The sequence below is a fragment of the Antrostomus carolinensis genome, unplaced genomic scaffold, assembly GCF_000700745.2.
Source record: "Antrostomus carolinensis isolate BGI_N321 unplaced genomic scaffold, ASM70074v2 scaffold26626, whole genome shotgun sequence".
Lineage (NCBI taxonomy): Eukaryota > Metazoa > Chordata > Aves > Caprimulgiformes > Caprimulgidae > Antrostomus > Antrostomus carolinensis.
Window position 1 is genome coordinate 18,397 of NW_010321609.1, and position 16,378 is coordinate 34,774.

The window sequence follows — 16,378 nt, forward strand, 5'->3', positions numbered from 1 at the left end:
TTACCTGCATAGTGTGGGGCCTGAGGTCTGTCCAAACATTTCTGAGGCCTTTGTCAACAGCAAGAAGGTCACCAAGCTTGTAAGTACAGGTGAGTGACCACTGCAGAGGTACTGTTAGCTAAGGGTCCAACTGGGTGTCAGTGGGATGGTGAATGCTTTAAAATCCTCGGTTCCTGTGGGCTGTTACACAATCACAGAATTGGAGTGGTTGGAAAAGACCTTTAAGATCATCGAGTCCAACCACAAACTCAACACTACCAATTCCACCTCTAAATTATGTCCCTGAGCACCTCGTCTACCCTTCTGTTAAATACCACCAGGGAAGGTGACTGCACCACCTCCCTGGGCAGCTTGACCTGTTCCAATGCTTGACCATTACTGTCCAGTACACACCAGTACTGCTGCAGCTCTGTATGGAAGGGGCTGTGTCTGACCAAGCTGGGAACTCGGCTTTTATTTCATGGTGAAATTGCCTATAATGCAACGTCTGCCCTCATTCAGCCCTGACACTGGCGCTGCTGTCTTGGCTGTAAGCAATCTGCTGTGACATGGATTTCTCATTAATAACGTGCCCCCTCTTGTAGCCAGAGGAACTTCCTTCCCCCTGCTCCTCTCTCCCTGATGCTCTACAGATTTAACATGTGCCGGGTTCAGAGCGAGGCCGAGTCCTGCCCGTGACAGGGGTTACAGTGACACCATCCCCACTGCTTCTCTACACGCTGCCCAATCCTCAGCCTTTACAAACCAACCAGAAGACCGAGGACTGTGGACTCTGCAGGGGTGTTGAGAGACCTACAGATTAAATACTTTTAAATGTGGCAGCAGTTACAGGATTTAGCCCTAAATACACATTTTGCTCTCAGACCAGCTGTACACCAAGGATGAAATAACATCTCCTTTTCCCAAAGGAACACTTCCCAAACCCAGGCTCTATCCTTACCCTTTATTCCACAAACTTCTACTCGTGGTTTTATTTTGCTCAAGATCCATTAGAAATTAAAGTGAGGGAAACATGATCCTATGGGTGTATAATTCTTAGTCTGCTGACCAAGTATTTGCCAATGTCATAGCAGCAGAAAAACAAAATACTGCCTGGCCTCTTCTGTCTCCATTCCTGGAAGTTTAAAAATTCAGCTGTTGGGAGTGTGACACGAACCAAGTGTGTTTAGAAAGAGATTTTTATTTAGTCAAGTGTGTATACAGCCCGATTGATTTGTCAAGATACACAATGACAAAGGTACAACAGATAAAAAAAGCTTTTCTTTGCAGTCATGCAATATGAAAAAAGTTTCTCAGCCTTAGCACAGGCACCACTTTGTACGTCTGGCCTTATTTCTTCTTTCGTGAGTAAGAGGCATCAGCATCCTGCAGTGAGAGTACATGAAATCAGTATTTTCCCCCTCTGATTTAAATCCTTCACCAACTTGTTTTGCTTGAGACAGCTCGTGACAGTGGGCGGTTACATGTGGAAGTGGGAAGTTTTAAGTTGCATGTGCCACCCTTATTTTTGCATTTCCTGCTTTTGAAGTACTTTGACATAGGGGGGTTTTGTACCAAGTTCAACAAAAACACAGTAAGAAAAACACCATCCACCAAGCAGGACCACAGAACAGAACCCTGCCCTGCACACCTGGCTTCAGGGGCGCGCATGTGAGTGAGGAGCCCTGACCGATGGTCGTATCGCTTCATGCGCTTCTGGGAGGTGCTCAGAGCATGAGCCTGATGTAAAAGCTGACCACAAAGGGAGAGATTTGTAACAGTCAATTCCAAATTGCGTTAAATTACTTATGCTGGTGACCTCTAGCTCAGCTCTGCATTAATGGTGACACCTGAACTGGCAGCACGTGTGATGAAGATCAGAGCAAGCCCCTTGGCACTACACGATGCACTGACTTTGCTGCGCTGCGGCCACGCTGCAGTAATTCTAGACTGCCAGGCGAGCAGCTATGGAGTCTGGCCTGGTATCAGCTGCGAGGGAAACGAGGAGGGAAGAAGGAAACAGATCCAAAATGCAATCCTAACGTTCCTGTGGCTAAAGAGTCTGTCAGCAGAGTAAAAAAAAAAGCAAATGAGCAGAGGAGAGAGGAATAAACTCACCACTCCGCTCTTGAAGTTCTGTATCCTCCTCTTGCCCATCCTGTTCATCAGCCACCAAGCCCAGGTGGGTGCGTACTGCCAGAGGTAGCAAACGGCCAGGTAGGGGTGGTCGCTGATCCAAGCCTCCTTCAGGTCGTTGGCTGTGCTCACCAGGGTGAGCCGGACACAGCGGTCAGTTGGCATCTTGTGGGACTGGTCACCACTGTTCTCTAGGGACTGGGGGGGAAAGCGAGCAAGGAGGCATTAGAACTGGGCTCGAGGCTCTGTGCAACAGGCACCCTCCTTCCAGTGTCTCTCTCCACTGTGCCCAGTGAAGACTGGGGCTGGGGAACCCATCCCTCACTGTCCTCTAGTTTTCAGTGTGGGAACAGTTACCACCCTCCTTTAGCACAGGTGCTTAAATAACCACCCTTTTTATTAATGCCTTGATTGATGGGTCAAAGGTTAAAAAAGTGGATCTCCAAACTCTGTCCTGCTTCAGCATGGCTTCTGCTCTATCACAAAACAGATCTGTCAGCACAGGCCACCCTCTCTGCAACCCAGGGCTGCGAGAAACAGGAACTTTCCTGTTCCCAGCTGCCTACCCCATTATACGCTCCAAGTTACTCAGTAACCGAGTTAGTAGGTGAGGCCACATTCCCCATTAACTGAAGTATTGCTGCTGGCTCTGCTCTGTGGGCAGCCACCTCTGTGGGCAGGAGAAAAGCAACAGGTTTCCTCAGTGGCAGGGGTGTCTTAATCTTGTCCACAGATATCACTTAGCGAAGGCAATCCACAGCCCTGGGAGTTTATATACATTTTGCTCCAGAAATAAGACTGCTCTATCGATCTCTTCTGTTTCCCAGAGCAAAAGCAGTCCTGGTCTAGATTTGGTCCTCCTCCTAGGTCTTTTGCCATGCTGAAATGTGAGGAGTTTGTTTTGCAGGCTTTCCAGATTGCTCCAAAAGTCCATATTTTCTTTGAAGAAAAGAACTATGAAGTTTTGCAAGCCAAAAATCCTTTTGGAACTCGATTCACCAATGGGAGATTCCTTCCACACCCACCCCCTCCCAACCCCGGTGGGTTATCCTGAGCTTTAAACTGATCGAATTTAGGACAGATTACATTTTGCTGTATCACAGTAGCAATTTTTCCCAGTTCTTTATTAGCCAGCCTTTATTGAAAGCAATTGTGCAGTTGGAAGGTTTTGCTTTTTCTCCTTGAACAATCAATCGCTAACAGCAAAAGAATGCGTGCCTCACGTCAGCTGACTCCAGTGGCTTTGCCAACAACAGCGTCAACTGACCGGGGGACATCGTGACTAGGGCAAACAAAGAGCTACCTGTGCAGAAAGGACAGTATTCTGCATGCAGAATTGTGTCCAGAAAATCCTGGCCTTTTCCCCAAAACTGCAGCAGGGTGGCTGTACGGTAAATTTTACTAGATTTGGATTGTATGTGTTGGAACAAACTTGATTTTCATTTGATATAGACTTGATACCACAAAGAATTGCACAGAGTTCTGCAGCAATCGAAGCATTTCTTGGTAAGAAGATGAGGTTAGTGTTTGCTAAGAGGAGAAAAAGCAAAGACAACCACAAAAGGATCACTAAAGCCTGCAGCAGAAGTCGGATTTATCACAACAGAACTGAGTCCTTACCTTGGCAAGATTCTCTGTGAAGACATTTTGTATAATCTTCGACTGTACAGGCCCTGGGCATATGTTGATAATACTTATCTCAGGGTAGTCAGTCAGCTCGGTCCGAAGAGAATTAAAAAAACCCTAGAATAAAAAATTATAATGCCATCATCCTCTGCCATGTTTCCACCTGTAGCAAGGTTTATTTTGATAAATGACTATGTATTTTCATACCAATTCCACGCTGTGAAGATAACGGTATTCCACTAAAAGCAATTCCTACTGCTTGCTTTGGCTTTTCACATTCAAGAGCTAATTTAAATTTTCATTGGCAATTATAGACACAGATATATAAATCACTGAGGAATCTATCCTTCACTTCTCAAATGCACAATCATTTCTCCAAACTACAGCCAGATTCTGCTGTCCCTGCACCGAGGACAAGCCTCACTGTTTTGGTAGCAGAAGTGCCACCAATGGCAAGAACCGCTATTGTGGAAATCACCTTTTGCAGGTGAGTTGCCCTTTGTGGTGAGATGAAAGATTTTTGATTGTTTGTATTGAGTAAGTGGCACTGGTTCTATATGAGAGGGAGGAAAATTTTTCAGCCTATCAAGTTAAAGGTGCACCCTGATACTTTAGGGAGTCATTCTGCACCGCTGAAATCACTGCAGAGTTTAAAATTTGCATCCACATAGATGTAAATCTCATTTCAGCTCAGGAATATGCTACCAGGGTATCCAAGTTAAACTGTAGTTACAAAAGCTGCAAGTACTTCTTTTCTTTAAGCTAAGAGGACACAAGTTTTCTTAATCTCTCTAGCAATTCACATTTAGACAGCAACTGTTATGGGGAACATGACCGATTCAGGAAGGTGCTTCCTACCAAAGCTGCTGGTCAAGCACTGCAGAGCTCAGATTCAGCAAACACCACGTCGTGTCTTATCTCTGACCTGGTTAACAAGAGATCCCTGTATTTATTCTGACACATAATTTTGTGTCACAACAGAGACAGAGAGTGAGCACAGGCTGATAAACTTCTCCCACTACAGTAAAAATGTGTAATTTGCACTCCCATCCAGCTTGGGAAGAGGGTTGGCTGACCCAGAGCTCTTCACTGAATTGCAACACAGAGCTCAAATCAGTCCGATAGGCTCCTGTGATGACACAGGAGGACAATCCACCACAGCTAAGCAACGAGGTGCACACCAGTGCACACCTACGACCAAGAACATGGGCTCTCATTTCCCAACTGCTGGTGACTAATTCCACCTTAGAGATTGCACACAGGCTTTGCAGCGAGGTTCTGTAAAAACCTGACCATGTATTTAAAGTTCTAAGTACCTGCAGGCCCCGTATCTACCATCAGATCTTCATGGCACATTATCAAAGCCCGGAGATGTGTAACTTCTAGAGGACTAAGTTTTAACATTAAAGACACTTTACACCCAGAAGTCTGCTTCTGGACACGTCTGGAAGCAACTTGGATCTGACAACCATGCGGTTGTTCAGGATAAAAAACCCCGGCCCTCCCCCCGATTACCTCCTGCCCCGAGAGGAGCCTCCTCCGCCCCGGTACGCACCTTCTGAGGTGGCACCAAAGCAGCTCTGCTGTATCCACCGCTCTAGGATAGTGCTACAGCCCCAACCTGCACTCTCTACATCCCTTTCTTTCCCTGAGGGGTCCTCAGCCCACTTACTGAACTCACAGAAGCCCCTTAACCCCCAAGTTGTGCAGTCCTGTCACAAAACTTGTGCCATCAGTCCAGCTGAGGAAAAAGTAACAAATAAAAAGACACCAGATCCCAAAGGGGAGGAGGCAGCGTGTCATGAGCGTGGCCACCTGGGTGAGGGGAAGACGTGGTACTGCTCAGTGTACACCAGTGCTCTGTATCCTTTTCACCACAGCAATGACACGAAGCCCAGGCTCTCCTAGAAACACAGCCTCAACAGCAGCCATCTTCTCTCCTCTGGGCAGTCGTGAGTTATTCCATCAACACCGAACTGCACGAGCAGGACTAAGCGAGAGCTCTCCCTGCCCACACTCCCTGATCAACCCCTGTCAATTTGGGATCACAGAATCACAGAATGGTTTGGGTTGGAAGGGACCTTAAAGATCATCCAGTTCCAACCCCCCTGCCATCAGCAGGGACACCTTCCACTAGACCAGGTTGCTCAAAGCCTCATCCAGCCTGGCTTTGAACACTTCCAGGGAGGAGCAGCCACAGCTTCCTTGGGCAACCTGGGCCAGTGTCTGACCACCCTCACAGTGAAGAGCTTCTTCCTAATATCTAATCTAAACCTCCCCTCTTTCAGCTTAAACCCATTTCCCCTTGTTCTGTCACTCCCTGCCCTTATGAAAAATCCCTGCCGGGAGCCCCTACAGGTACTGGGAGGCCGCTATAAGATCTCCCCAGAGCCTTCTCTTCTCCAGGCTGAACAGCCCCAACTCTCTCAGTCTGTCCCCATAGGAGAGGTGCTCCAGCCCTCGGATCATCCTGGTGGCCTCCTCTGGACTCGTTCTAACTGCTCCATGTCTCTCTTGTGATGGGATGGTGAGGAACAGAACTGACTCCCATTTTGCCTGAAGGAGACAAACTCAAGATGTACTTCCAGGAGTCGGGGAGTTGGAAGGGTGTGTGTCTGGGAATGCTGTGATACAAAGGAAGCCAGAAACGCCGCTTGGTCACTTGTGACAAAGCAGCTACACCTGCTCAAATGCTAGGAGGCTTCTGGGATACGAGTTCTACCTAAAAACAGGCACTTGCCACAGTCCTGAGCAGGCACACAAAGGCACAGAGCAGTGGCCAGCTCTGTAGGCAACATCAGACATGGAGGGCAGTGGCTCTGGCTCAGAACACTCAAACTGCTGCTTCTCTCCAAGGACTGCAGAGAGCCTTGCTGACCAGAGCAAGCTGCGAGATACCAAAAGCTGAGCATCGCTCCAGTGAGCTTATGTTACCTTGTGCAAGGTCTCACACCTGGGTCAGGGCAACCACAAGCACAAATACAGAGCATGGATGGAGAGCAGCCCTGAGGAGAAGGACTTGGGGGCGCTGGTGGACAAGAAGCTCAACATGAGCCGGCAATGTGCACCCACAGCCCAGAGGCCAACATAACCTGAGCTCCATCCCCCTCCGCTTCAATTCCAAGTTTTTACACCATGGAAGAGGTGTAGTCTTCACCGGGAACACAGGATAGCCAGGACATCTGCTCAGCTGAAATCCTGGCTGATAGGCACTAAACAGAGCAACCTGAAGACCAGAATCTCACACACTCTGGAGGCTCTATCTACAGTATGTACAGGTTCTCCAATTTCAGCACTTAGATATCTAAAGGTAAGTGGTAGGAAATTCCTCCACTTCCTCCCAGAAGAGAAGCTTAACATTCCTAAGTAAGAAAAGAAAATGCTCTCTTCTTTAAATTAAGGCAGGGCAGACCCAGATTTGGGAGCAGGAAAGGAACTCAAGTGCCAGGGAAAGAATCTGAGCGTTCCCCTCAAGCCCAGACTGAAGCCAGCTCTGACACGCAGACACAGGGTCTGTGGAACAGGAACTGCTTTAAGGCATCTCTGGGCCCTTCCAGCTTAGTGAGCAAATCCTAGAAGATGCTGAAGAAGGCAAGGCTGAACTGACTTCTGCTATGACAGAAACATTGAGAAGTTCCCCTAATGACCAGAGACTGAACAAAGAGAGTAGCAGTTGCTGCTCACTGCAGTCCATGTGTTAATTAGACAAGTTCCTGATTAAGGAACATTTTGAAGGCCACCATTTCCTATTGACTCCACATGCTGCCAATTATATAAATTACAAGGAGATGAATGGCACGTGATCTCCATGAGCATCAGCACAGTAGGACAGAAACTGCATCAGCCAGATGCAGACTCCTGTGGACTTGACTCATGGTCTTACAGCACTCCCAGAACTGAAATGAAGGGTAATTTCATCAGTAGAACGTTGTTATGAAGAATTCCAGTTGGCGTGAATCAAAGCACAATTGTTTCAAGAACAAATTTTAATTCTTAATAGAATTCCTTCCTTCCTTCCTCCAACTGCCATTTAGAAGAAATTAAAACCAAAACAAAACAAAAACACACACCCAAAAAAAAAGTAAGGTGGGACTTTTTCCAAAAAGGCATCATGAAGATTGCAGCATTAACTATGTCAGCTGTGGCAGACTCCAAGGCATGAATTAAAAATAAATAAAAAAATAAATAAAATCAATTCATGTCAGATAGAGTCACATATTTAATAACTGGCAGCCAAAATGCAATCTTCATTTCAAGAAGATCTTAGAACACAGGTTGATACATGTTGGAAATACACAACAGGAAAAGCATCACTTTATGCTTTGTCTTATTTTTCCCCTACCCTCTCTCTAGCCATTTCCTCTTGGTCATTGTCACAGACGGGCTACTGGGCTATCTGAAAAGGATTGCCATTCCTACAGACTTCCTTTGCCTGAACTCTCCTGGTGAAGTTTTGATAGTTTGAAAAAGCTTTTCTAGTTTTTGGGAGTTTGATGCCCACATCTAGCCATAACTCTAGACTGATACTCTCCAACAGCATCTTTTCAAAATCTTTATTGTAAATAACACATTTTAACTCCTGCAATTAGTGTTTGCAAACTTACTGTAAAAAAAAAAAACCCAAGAAAGGAGGTTTGGAGTCTGGCCTGGTTATTGAGCAGAGCTAACAAAGATATAAGCAGTTCATTTAGCTTATTTTGATTAATCCAGAAATTTTAGTAAACTATCTCTTTAAAGCTTCGTCCATGTTCTAGATCTTAACATGAGATTCAGAGTTCTGAGAATTTTTAAAGCAACACATGAATTCCTTGTGCTCTGCAACTAATTAGCCATGCTCAGAGTAACTACACCACACCCAAAAGATAAGTCAACTGAAAGACATTTAATAAACAGAGGAGCATAAAAGGGGATTCATGCTTCTACTCACTGCATTCTTCTAACTTAAATCCACTGGACTTAACCCAAAAGCTGGCCTCCAAAGGGCAATTTCATTGCTGCCACTCAAACGAAGAGCAGCAGATCTCTCCCTGTCACTAAATGAAAACTTTTTATTAGCAGAGACCTGTCACTGTCTTCTACATTTTCATTCTTTCAAGTGCCCACTGGCTTTGCAGTGTCAGCTACTTGTTACATTTTTGTTGTTGTTAGTCAAATTGTCAAAAATATATTGATCCCACAGCTTAAGGAAAGTTACTTACTCTGCTTATGTACTTGAATCCAGCAGTGAGTAAGAAGGTGCCAGTTTTTAAATCATCACTGAGCACAGCTGAAGTTTATTTTACCAGGATCAAAATGTGCATTAGCAGGAAGTCAAAGAGCAGTGAAAGACAAATGTGTCTAAACAATTTTACCAGTTAAACAAATGATTCCTCAATGATACAGGCAGACTTTTTCCCCCCAGATCCTTTTCTGAGCTCTTCTTTTATGTTTTTCTACACAAGTGAGACCACTTTCAAAAACTCCTTCCAAGCAATATTGGAAGTTAAGTGTTATGCAGAAGGTACTTGCTAAGACGCTATGAGCCACCAGTTCTTCACACCACAGCAAGATTCAGAACTGCTGGAAAGATTCATTCAGATGTTCCCAGCTAGATCAGGAATTCTTATTCCTCTGAGTCTGCTTTACTGCTCACTGTTCTCACTTTACTATCCTTAACATTTCCTGTAGTCTTGAAACTCTCACCAGTGACTTTTCCTCCCTAACTGAATTAAGATGAGAACATTAGGGCTTCTACATGCAACAGAATAACCCTCTGGTTTTAGGTATTCCTTCATCTGAAGGCCAGAGGCTAAGGGCTTGTGTTTTATATTGGTATTTAACTAGGTAGTGGTTGGGCCCAACTAAGATGGTATTTGAATTTTAGTCAGGAAAATAAATCTACACTGGGACCTGAGATATTTTGCATTTCAGAGCAAATTAATTTTAAAAGACTTTCAAAACCTGAGGAAGTTATACATGCTGTATGGAACCTCAGGGAAAACTTGTGTTTTCTGCACAGAATAAAGTCCTCTGCTACAGCACTAACTGATGCTGGTCTATTACACAGCAAGACTTAATGCACCTTGGAAATGTAACTTACCTGCAGAGCGTGCTTGCTGGCACAGTACCCAGAGGCAAGAGGAGCTCCCATGATACCCATCACACTGCTCACAGTAACAATCTTTCCTTTTTTCCTTTGGATCATGTGATTCAGGACATGTTTTGTTAAAGAGATGGTACCTAGGTAGTTGAGTTCTATTATGGCAGTGTAGACATCCAGGTTTGTATCCACAAACAGAGAGCGCTGGGAACGTCCACCGTTGTTGACCAAAACATCAATCTCAGGAAAGATACAATGATATATTAATATAACACATTTCCTTCACTACTTTTGCTTCCTCAGGCAATTGTTAACTAACTATTCTCTTCAGTGCTGGCTCTGCCATGCACCAATAAGATCTACCAGCTGCTGAAGAAGTGTCAGCAGTTGCCCTCCTTGACTAGACTTCCCCTGGGAATTGAAGGCTGGCTAATTTTGAGCTGAGTCAACAAAACAGGAATACAGTGTTTGATGCCAAACACGGTTTAACTCCTAGTGCAGGAACATTGGCAGCTGGGAAGTTGTTTTCCACACAACATTTTTTAACCCTACTGCACTGCAGTAAATACTACTTAACTCTTAGGTCCTGCAAGGTGACCTCTGAAAAGACATTTTATGCAAAACCAGAAACTAACTAAAGTAAAGAACAGGAGAAACAAATTTGGTACCAAAAATTTCACTGCGAAATCAAAATATCAGTGGATATTCTGGCCTAGTTTGAAGTTTTGCACTTAACACTGGTTAGATCTGACTGCTATTGTCTTAACTCCGTACTCTGGACTAGCAATCAAGAAAACTACGCACCAAACAAGGAGAACAATTGTGCCTGGTATCCAGTTTTGTCCCATATAGCTCTGAATTACATTCATTATGGAAACTACAAAATAAATGTTCTGACTTTCACACACAATTTTAAGCTTTAAATATACAGCTGAGGATTGTTCTAGTTGGTCCAGAAATTCAGTGAGATCAAGAAAGGGAGTTTTTAGTTCTTGGTAATGACCAGTGATTATTTGTTCATTGCTGCATCTCCACAAAGCCTGCTGAAACCCAGAAGCATCCAACAGAAGGGATGAAAATTCAGGTACTTTTTGGCAAGTTTAATAGTGAAACTTCAGAAAGATGTAGACACTGATGAATTCACCATACAACAGAATAAAAGTGAAATACAAACATAAATGCAGTTATAGGAGATAGAGAAGAAAAACAAGTTTAACCCCAGAAGCACACCTTACTTACCTTGCCAAAATGCTTAAGAACACTGTTGGTTGCAGCTTCATGAGAGCTTCTGTCAGTCAAGTCAAGACGCAGAACAAGGATATCTTTTTCACTCAAGTTGCTGATCTCTAAAAGCAACCATAAAGTGAATGAGAACCAGTAAGACTGCTGACACAACAATTGTGGGAAGTGGAATGTGCTTTTAAACACCACATTTTCACTAAAAAGACACCAAGAAACCATAACATTAAGTTGGAAATGAAATGCTTGCTTTGTTTTCATTTTAATCTCCACACAGAACCCATTTTTAATCTGTTTCTACCAAGTGTTTCTTTCCTCATCGTTATAGTTCTGCTTGTGAAAAGCTTGACTTTATTAAATAGGCTTGTGTAGCACAATACAGACAATTCCATTCTCCAAATAAATGGCAACAGTTGGCAGTAACATGAGACAGGATTACTTGACACCAAAATTTTTCACTGAGCCATTCAGAAGCACCATGTACAGGCAGCCTTCACACTCTGCTTGTAGGTTAACTGGTCAAGCATGTTTATTCCTGACAATAGGACTAGTACAATTTAGACCCAAAACACATGAGTAGTTAGAGAATCATAGAATCACAGAACGGTTTGGGTTGGAAGGGACCTTAAAGCTCATCCAGTTCCAACCCTCCTGCCATCAGCAGGGACACCTTCCACTAGACCAGGTTGCTCAAAGCCTCATCCAGCCTGGCCTTGAACACTTCCAGGGAGGAGCAGCCACAACTTCCTTGGGCAACCTGTTCCAGTGTCTGACCACCCTCACAGTGAAGAATTTCTTCCTAATATCTAATCTAAACCTCCCCTCTTTCAGCTTAAACCCATTTCCAAGCAAAGTCTAGAGAAGCTAGATTATTGGAGGAGGTAGAAGGAGAAGGTTTTTGTTTAACTGACAGCTTTTAACATATCCATCTCCTGAAATAAAAGTCACCTGTCACTAAGTTCAAGTCTTCATGTTGAGTGTTTCTACCACTGTCTCTTCGGAACAACTGACCTTTTCCAGAGAAAGTGTTTCTTGAGCAGTGATTTGCTACCCTGGGGTTTTGGGGCAGATGACTCACAAAAATAAAATCTTCAGTGTTAATCTTTTCTTTTTTTTTTTAACCACATACAACCTTATTTTTAACCTTATTTATATATTAGTTTGATAGTGCTATTTTTGTTTCTAAACTGATTCCTAGCCACCACTAAGTGTACCTGCTCCCCTTTAAGCAGCTGCCCTCTTTAGAGAGCCTAAGGCTCTGATTTTTTCATTACTACAGGTAAGGTTGAACTTTGTCTTTACAGTGATGTACAAATAAGGAGGTCACTTAAATCTGTAAGTTGCCCCTGTTCAAAGGTCACTAGTATTTAGGCTACTGGTTATAATAAACCCATCTGCCTGGTTTAAAGCTACCAGTATTTCCATTTATCGCTCCCTCCAACCTCTCCATGTGCATTTTCCACTCCTTTTCTTCCACAAAGACAGCAGTAAAATCCATGTAGTTTAAACTACCCTCTCAGAGATACACTCTACCTCATGGTCCCTCAAGCAGCTTTACACAGCTGAAGCCTACTGGAATGTGGAGTGTTTCTGCTGTGGACCAAGAAGACCATCACACGGTCAACCCAGCCAAGAAAGCTACATGAGGGAAAAGAAAAAAACAGAGGAGGAGACACAGACTGCTGATAAGGAAGAAAGTGCTCTTTTACATGATGAAGGAAACTTTTGACTTCATGAAATATCAAACTGGAGGCCTAGTTCTTGCTTTGGTGCAATCAGTAGTCCAGTCTGATTTCCACCCCCCAAAGCACTCAGACCCTACAGCTCCATCTTCTTTTCCAGGGTGAGGAATCCTTGTCTAGTCACTCCTCAGACAGCTTTTACAAAACTTCAAACGTTCTTGTCGCCCTTTTTTGAAACTTCTACCATCCACCCAGCCCTTTGTTCTTCTGGCAGATGACTAGAACTGTGCACAACGTTGAAGACATGTACATGTCCCAATTCATACATTGTCAGAATGATGTTCTCCATTCCTTTTACTAATAACCCCGAATATTCCACTCCTTTTTTGCCTGCTACCAAACTGATGTTTTTAAGGGAACAATTATGATAACCCAGAAAAACACTTGCTCTCACACAGAATCACAGAATGTCAGGGATTGGAAGGGACCTCTAAAGATCATCTAGGGAGACCTTAGTTTAGAGTTCATCATTTTACACAACTGCTAACATACATTAGTTAACATCCTTTAGTGGAACGTCTCCAGCTGCAAAGTGAACTGCAGATGGCCACCAGCATTTGGATGCAACAGATCTGAAACTGAGGGCTCAAGGCTCAGTCTACCCAAAACAAGGGCCACTTTCACACAGCTCTGTGTATATTCTGGAGTCTTTTAAAGTCTCCTTACATAGCAGCTTCAAACTACATGGCTTCTTGTCAGGATCAAACTGCACCACCACCAAGCAGCAGATCTTCTGACTGACATTGTCCTCCTATCAAGCCACCAGGGGCTGCCTTTTTTCTAGTTCTAGTTTATTAAGTTCTAGTTACTTTTTAACTAAAACATGGTTACAATCACCCAAAGCCATTTTATGTTTGGAAAGACAGCTGCATAAGTAATACTGACTTATAATGCTATTTTGTTATGGCATCAAGTGTACATCTCCTTCCCCTAGGATACCCCACGGGATTTCAGATCAACAGCTCTTTACAACACATATTAACCCAAGTTAATATTAATAATAATTAATAATTAACCCAAGGAGTTTCTCATAACACAACAAACACTATTACTCGGCATAGACCCTTCATTTCCCAGCTCTTCAGCATTTCCTCTTCTACTTTTTACGTCTCTCTTGTATAATGCCCTTTAAGAGAACATGAGCTGTCAGCAGAGGCTGAACACGACCTCCAGAGTTCCATTCCAACCTCAATTACTGTACAATTCTATAATTTATAGATTGCCTGTCACTCATTTGGCCTATCTGTATTTAAATCATATTTGAGCTTTGTCCAATCAAGAAACACACTTGTCATCTACTCTTGTTTTTTTCTTTTTAGGGCTTTTGAGAGAAAACTGCCTCCAAAATTACTGGTGAAGTCCAACTCATGTTGCAGAGAGTGGTTGGGGGAAATACAGAACCCACCTGCAGGAACCAGGGAAGTTATACGAGTTGTTTTCTGTCTCTCTCCTGCAGAGAAGCGTTGAGTTGGCATATGCAGGACTCAGCAGGTATTACCAGAGCTTTTATGGTACCTTCCTCCTTTCTCCTTGAGCTTTTAAGCAGTGTAGAATGCATAAACATGTATCATAGGGTGGTGTCTCTGAATTTTGAACAAGATAAATGTGCTTGCTTCTGACATCAGTACAAAAACTATCTACTTAAGTAGCTGCTGTGTATAGCATCTACAGCTGGCATATTAAAGCCTATTAGCTCCAATTACTCCATGTAATTCAGCCAAAGTCAAGTTGATTTCACACGCTGCAGCTCAATCTTAAGCCATCCCACCCCACTCAAAACTTGAAGAACACTCTCGAACTCTATTGCAAAAAGAAAACATGCATGTGGAAAAAGAGAGCAAGCCACCCAGGAAGCACGTGGACCCACTGACCAAGCATGCAGGAATGGAATCAGGAAGATCAACACTCAGATGGAGCTGAAAATGGCGAGGAATGTGAAAGGCAACAAGGGCTTCATAGGTACAGCACCGACAGAAGGAAGACCAAAGACAGAGGGAGCTCACTTCTGAATGGGGATGGTGATGAAGTGATGAAGGGCACAGAAAAACATAAGGTACTCATTGCCTTTTTTGCCTTAGTCTTCACTGGTAAGATCTCCTCTCAGGCTTCCCACACTCCTGAGGCTAGACTCTGAGGGAAAGAAATACTGCCAACGTCAGAGGAAGAACAAGTTAAGGATAAGCTGCACATAGAAGCAGGGTGATATATACATCCAAGATTTACAAGAGCTGACCGATGTCACTCATCTTTGGACGGTACTTGGTAAGTGGAGTAGCTCCCCAGTGAGTGGAAAAACACAAATGTCACACAGCCTAACCTCAGTCCTGGGGGAAATTACGTGGCAATTCCTCCTGAAAGCTATTCCTAAGTACATGAAAGACAAGCACAGGGAAAAACCAGCATAGATTCAGCATGGGCACAGACTGCCTGACCAACTTAATGACTTTTTATGATGAGTTAACTGGCTCTGTGGACAAGGGGAGAGCAGTGGATGCTGTTTATCTTGACTATGCAGTTTTCTATGTTGTCTTCCATAGCATCCTTGAAGCTATACTGGGGAAATAGGAGGAGTCTAGATGAATTGATCACAGTGCAAGTAAAAAAAAGGCTGGATCATCAGGCCCAAAAAATAGCAACCAACCATTCAAAGTCTAACTGGTGGCCAGTTATAAGTGGTATCTGTCCATCATCAATATCTTTTAATATCTTCATTAATGACTCAGATGATGGGATAAAACACAGATTTTCAGCAAATTTTCAGTTAATATCAAGTTCAAAGGAGCAGTTGCTAGGTGGGAGGGGAGGACTGCCATTCAGAGGCACCTTAACAAGCTGTAAGAATGGTCTGACAAACCTCATCAAGCTCAACAAAGTCAAACATAAAATTCCACACCTGGGACAGAATAATGTCATGCAGTACTGCTGGCCAACATCTAAATGGCTAGATATCAGCTCTCCAAACAAGACCTGAGGCCCTGATGGAAGGACAACAGCAAGTTGAACATAAGTCAGCAATGGGTTCTGGCAACTGCAAATGCTAGTGGGTTGCACCAGCAAGAGCAGACCAAGGGAAGTGACTTTTAAGTGCCTGTACTTAAAAGCTGCATCTAGAGCACTGTGTCCAATTTTTAACCCCCCTAGTTCAAGACAAATACTGATAAGCTGGAGATAGTGCAGCACAGGGACACTAAGATGGTTAGAGGGTCTAGCAAACATGATAATCAAGGAAAGATGTGGAAAGCTGGGTTTATATAGCCTTGAGAAAAGAAGTGTAAGAGGGGAAGGGGGACAAATCACTCTATTCTACTACTTAAAAGCTGGCTATAGAAAATATAGATAAACTATGTTCCTAAAGAGTTTCCAATATTCCCACTAATCTGACCTACAGTTAAAAGTTCAGTAGTGTATATTTACAAACACACAGCTACATAAGACTTTAAAGTTCGTATATACCACAGGTAAGACATTCACAGGGTTATTTCAAGTTGGCAGAGGCAGAAGTTACCCTACATACATCAGTTGCAATAATCATAGAATTATAGAATCATAGAATGGTTTGGGTTGGAAGGGACCTTAA

At 43.6% G+C, this 16,378-nt stretch overlaps 1 protein-coding gene across 1 annotated transcript; it reads right to left on the bottom strand.

Moving 5' to 3' along the window:
* Positions 1-1,228: 1,228 nt before the first annotated feature.
* On the bottom strand, positions 1,229-11,166 carry DHRS7 (dehydrogenase/reductase 7; the record flags this gene model as incomplete). The annotated part of the gene is made up of 5 exons (XM_010170003.2): positions 1,229-1,365; positions 2,098-2,313; positions 3,736-3,858; positions 9,821-10,060; positions 11,060-11,166. Coding segments are annotated over 5 exons (722 nt in total), but the record flags the coding sequence as incomplete, so codon positions are not given.
* Between the last annotated feature and the right edge of the window lie 5,212 nt (positions 11,167-16,378).